General features: G+C 46.0%; 1 protein-coding gene across 1 annotated transcript in view; it reads left to right on the forward strand.

Moving 5' to 3' along the window:
• The window catches only part of LOC120994969 (putative helicase MOV-10), a 265367-nt gene extending 264698 nt beyond the window's left edge, over positions 1-669 (forward strand). The window contains exon 20 of the mRNA XM_040423881.1: positions 415-669. Coding sequence (XP_040279815.1) covers positions 415-633 — 219 coding nt within the window. The 3' untranslated portion in view covers positions 634-669. The remainder of the gene's footprint in view (positions 1-414) is intronic.
• Positions 670-6000: the final 5331 nt, after the last annotated feature.

Here is a 6000-nt window from a genome sequence, read left to right on the forward strand (position 1 = left end):
TACATGTGATAACAGACATGGATCTGAGTACAGATAATGTAGTACATGTTGCCTGCAAGCCCACTGGGTAAGATCATCAAGAGGATGTTCTGTGCAGCGCTCTCAAATCTGGCGCCAGCTTTCATAACCCCACACAGAACATGCAGGACCTCATGAGGACAGGGACGTTAGGAGTATGGCTTGGGACTGTTTATTGTTGCAGACTTTCATGGGTCCCGCTGGAGCACTGGGCCCTGGGCAGTAACCCAGATTGCACTCACTATAACCTGCACCTGTCTATATTACTGGTCTGCTGGCAGCTTTACATTTTTATTATCTCATTTTATTTATCACCATATTCAAGAGGTAGTACATTTCTTTGTGCATTGAGCGTGTTATAGTTTAGTATGACAGATGTTGAATTCCTTTTAACAGATTGGATCTGTGGAAGAGTTCCAGGGTCAGGAACGGAGAGTGATCCTTATATCTACAGTGCGGAGTTCTATGGATTATGTGAAACTTGACGAAGACTTCAGTCTTGGATTTTTAAAAAACCCTAAGGCAAGTAGGAAGAAGTTTGGCTCAACAATATGTGCTGTTCCCATTAATGACTTGCTAAAAACATCACTGAGCTCTGTAATAGCCTTTTTCTAATTAGAGCTGTAAATTTGTGTACTTGGGGTACTCATGAACATGCTCCTCATCCTAAGTCTTGCTACCTTTTTAGATTGACATTTCTGGATCTTAGCTGTATTGACAGTAGTTCGATTTCATTTAATGGAACTGTTTTGCACATGCACCACTGGTTACTAACTTTCATTAACTTTCATCATCCAGTGGGTCAAGCTCATGGAACTGATGCAATGGTTTCACGACACATCTCAATTTTAAAAGTGGGTTATTTTTTAGTGATTTTTAAAAATGATGGAAAATTAAAGGGTATGTACACCTTTTGGGTTTTCATTATTATTGCTTTGTACTAATTTTCAGCTAAAAATATATATATTTTAAATTGGTCTTTATTAAAAACTAGCCGGACATCCTGGCTTCACACGGGTATATTTCAACTATTTCATTTCATGTTTGTGTGTGAGGTTAAGAGATCCATAGTGTTCCCCATAATAGGGACCTCCACAGCAGCCCACCCCCTTAACTTTGACCTCCACAGCAGCCCACCCCCTTAACTTTGACCTCCACAGCTGCTCGCCCCTGTAACAGTGACCTTTACAGCCTCTTGCTTTCCACAGCAGCCTGTCTTCTTAACACTGACCCTCCACAGTAGCCCACCCCCTTAATTTTGACCTTCACAGTAGGGGTGGGCGGTATAGGCGATATGCAATATAAATTTGGGCTACGATATGGATTTTCGCCATATCGCCGGACCGCGATATGATCGCGCTCTCTGCGCGCACCATTTTCTCTTGAGCCCGCCGGCCGGCACAGTGGAGGGAGAAGGAGGGAGTCCCTCCCTCCCCACTGTGCGCGGCTGCCGCTGAACACCAATGAGGACAGAGTAGGAGGAGGAGGGGAGGGACTGTGGCCAATGAATGTGCCGGCCATATCACACAGGGTCCCCCTCCCTCCCATCATTGGTGGCAGTGGGCAGTTCCGATCGGAGTCCCAGCAGTGTAATGCTGGGGCTCCGATCGGTTACCATGGCAGCCAGGACGCTACTGAAGTCCTGGCTGCGATGGTATGTTAGTGAGCAGCATTATACTCACGTACGCCGTGGCCGCCAGTCGCTCCTTCTGTCTGTGCGGCGCATTGCTAATGCTTATAGCATTAGCAATGCGCCGCACAGACCTATGAGAAGAAGGAGCGACCGGCGGCCACGGCGCACGTGAGTATAATGCTGCTCACTAACATACCATCGCAGCCAGGACTTCAGTAGCGTCCTGGCTGCCATGGTAACCGATCGGAGCCCCAGCATTACACTGCTGGGACTCTGATCGGAACTGCCCACTGCCACCAATGATGAGGGGAGGAGGGGGACCCTGTGGCCACTGCCATCAATGATTAATACTGGGGAGGAAGGGAGGGGGGGGTGGGTTTGAGTTACCATAGGGGGGCAGATCAGAGGCTGGGGGGGAGCAGATCAGAGGCTGGGGGGGCACATGAGAGGCTGGGGGGGCACATGAGAGGCTGGCTGCCATGGTCCTCTCCTTGCTGTTGTGTGCACAAAGCACAGGGCAGCAGGGAGAGTGTAAAGTCCTATTCACCCTAATAGAGCTCTATTAGGGTGAATATGACAAGGGTTCTAGCCCTTAAGGAGGCTAATAGTTATTAAATAAAAAGTAAAAAAAAAAAAGTTTGAACACCCCCCCCCCAATATAGAAAACAATATATCGCATATCGCACATGCTTAAAATTATATCGCAATATAAATTTTAGGCCATATCGCCCACCCCTACTTCACAGTAGCCCACCCTATTAAGTGACCTCCACAAAGACCTGCCCACTTAGCAATCACATCCACAGCACCTTGCCCCCTAAACTGTGACCTTCAGTGCCCTCCCTTTAAAAGTAACTTCTACAGAACCCTTAACAGTGACCTCTAAGGCCTCTTTCACACGAGCGTGTCCGGATGAGTCCCGGTGCATTGCGGCAAACTCGCGCGAGTAGGTACGCAATTGCAGTCAGTTTTGATTGCGTTGCGTTCCGTTTTTATCGCGCGGGTGCAATGCGTTTTGCACGCGTGTGATAAAAAACTGAATGTGGTACCCAGACCCAGGCTTGGGTTCAAGGTTGTGTAGATTGTATTATTTTCCCTTATAACATGGTTATAAGGGAAAATAATAGCATTCTGAATACAGAATGCATAGTACAATAGGGCTGGAGGGGTTAAAATAATAATAATAATAATAATAATAATAATAATTTAACTCTCCTTAATCCACTTGTTCGCGCAGCCGGGATCTCTTCTGTCTTAATCTGTGAGGAATAGGACCTTTTGATGACGTCACTACGCTCATCACATGGTCCGTCACATGATCCATCACCGTTGGCCATTCATAAAGAACTGGCAGACAGCAATTCATTTATATTTATATACTAGCTGAAGGAACCGGCTTCGCACGGGTATATTTCATCTTTCATTTAATGTTTGTGTGTGTCGTTAAAAGATATCGACAGTATCCACTACAGTCAGGTCCATAAATATTGGGACATCAACACAAGTCTAACATTTTTGGCTCTATACACCACCACAATGGATTTGAAATGAAACAAACAAGATGTGTTAACTGCAGACTGTCAGCTTTAATTTGAGGATATATACATCCAAATCAGGTGAACGGTGTAGGAATTACAACAGTTTGCATATGTGCCTCCCACTTGTTAAGGGACCAAAGGTAATGGGACAGATTAATCATAAATCAAACTTTCATTTTTTAATACTTGGTTGCAAATCCTTTGCAGTCAATTACAGCCTGAAGTCTGGAACACATAGACATCATCAGATGCTGTGTTTCATCCGTGGTGATGCTCTGCCAAGCCTCTACTGCAACTGTCTTCAGTTCCTGCTTGTTCTTGGGGCATTTTCCCTTCAGCAAGCGAAATGCATGCTCATTCGGATTCAGGTCAGGTGATTCATTTGGCCATTGCATAACATTCCACTTCTTTCCCTTAAACTATTTGGTTGCTTTTGCAGTATGCTTTGGGTCATTGTCCATCTGCACTCAGATGGCGCCGTCCAATGAGTTCTGAAGCATTTGGCTGAATATGAGCAGATAATATTGCGCGAAACACTTCATAATTCATCCTGCTGCTTTTGTCAGCAGTCGCCTCATCAATAAATACAAGAGAGCCAGTTCCATTGGCAGCCATACATGCCCACGCCATGACACTACCACCACCATGCTTCACTGATGAGGTGGTATGCTTAGGATCATGAGCAGTTTCTTTCCTTCTCCATACTCTTCTCTTCCCATCACTCTGGTACAAGTTGATCTTGGTCTCATCTGTCCATAGGATGTTGTTCCAGAACTGTGAAGGCTGTTTTTTAGATGTCGTTTGGCAAACTCTAATCTGGCCTTCCTGTTTTTGAGGCTCACCAATGGTTTACATCTTGTGGTGAACCCTCTGTATTCACTTTGGTGAAGTCTTCTCTTGATTGTTGACTTTGACACCCATACACCTATCTCCTGGAGAGTGTTCTTGATCTGGCCAACTGTTGTGAAGGGTGTATTCTTCACCAGGGAAATAATTCTTCGGTCATCCAACAGTTGTTTTCCGTGGTCTTCCGGGTCTTTTGGTGTTGCTGAGCTCACCGATGCGTTCCTTCTTTTTAACCACCTCCGGACCGCTGTACGCACAGACGCGTCCTGGAGGTGGTTGATTCATTCAGAGTGGACGCGCCGGCGCGTCCTCTCGCGATGGCCGAGATTTCCTGTGAACGCGCGCACACAGGCGCGCGCGCTCACAGGAACGGAAGGTAAGAAAGTGGATCTCCAGCCTGCCAGCGGCGATCGTTCGCTGGCAGGCTGGAGATGTGATTTTTTTTTAACCCCTAACAGGTATATTAGACGCTGTTTTGATAACAGCGTCTAATATACCTGCTACCTGGTCCTCTGGTGGTCCCCTTTGTTTGGATCGACCACCAGAGGACACAGGTAGCTCAGTAATATGTTGCACCAAGCACCACACTACACTACACCCCCCCCCCCCCCGTCACTTATTAACCCCTTATTCACCCTTGATCACCCCTGATCACCCCATATAGACTCCCTGATCACCCCCCTGTCATTGATTACCCCCCTGTCATTGATCACCCCCCTGTAAAGCTCCATTCAGACGTCTGCATGATTTTTACGGATCCACTGATAGATGGATCGGATCCGCAAAACGCACACGGACGTCTGAATGGAGCCTTACAGGGGCATGATCAATGACTGTGGTGATCACCCCATATAGACTCCCTGATCACCCCCCTGTCATTGATTACCCCCCTGTCATTGATCACCCCCCTGTAAAGCTCCATTCAGACGTCCGCATGATTTTTACGGATCCACTGATAGATGGATCGGATCCGCAAAACGCACACGGACGTCTGAATGGAGCCTTACAGGGGCATGATCAATGACTGGTGATCACCCCATATAGACTCTCTGATCACCCCCTTGTCATTGATCACACCCCTGTCATTGATCACCCCCCCTGTCATTGATCACCCCTCTGTAAGGCTCCATTCAGACATTTTTTTGGCCCAAGTTAGCGGAAATTATTTTTTTTTTCTTACAAAGTCTCATATTCCACTAACTTGTGTCAAAAAATTAAATCTCACATGAACTCACCATACCCCTCACGGAATCCAAATGCGTAAAAATTTTTAGACATTTATATTCCAGACTTCTTCTCATGCTTTAGGGCCCCTAGAATGCCAGGGCAGTATAAATACCCCACATGTGACCCCATTTCGCAAAGAAGACACCCCCAGGTATTCCGTGAGGGGCATATTGAGTCCATGAAAGATTGAAATTTTTGTCCCAAGTTAGCGGAAAGGGAGACTTTGTGAGAAAAAAAAAAATAAAATCAATTTCCGCTAACTTGTGCCAAAAAAAAAAAAATTCTATGAACTCGCCATGCCCCTCATTGAATACCTTGGGGTGTCTTCTTTCCAAAATGGGGTCACATGTGGGGTATTTATACTGCCCTGGCATTCTAGGGGCCCTAAAGCGTGAAAAGAAGTCTGGGATCCAAATGTCTAAAAATGCCCTCATAAAAGGAATGTGGGCCCCTTTGCGCATTTAGGCCGCAAAAAAGTGTCACACATCTGGTATCGCCGTACTCAGGAGAAGTTGGGGAATGTGTTTTGGGGTGTCATTTTACATATACCCATGCTGGGTGAGAGAAATATCTTGGCAAAAGACAACTTTTCCCATTTTTTTATACAAAGTTGGCATTTGACCAAGATATTTATCTCACCCAGCATGGGTATATGTAAAATGACACCCCAAAACACATTCCCCAACTTCTCCCGAGTATGGAGATACCACATGTGTGGCACTTTTTTGCAGCCTAGGT

This window comes from Bufo bufo, chromosome 3 (genome assembly GCF_905171765.1).
Source record: "Bufo bufo chromosome 3, aBufBuf1.1, whole genome shotgun sequence".
Classification (NCBI taxonomy): domain Eukaryota; kingdom Metazoa; phylum Chordata; class Amphibia; order Anura; family Bufonidae; genus Bufo; species Bufo bufo.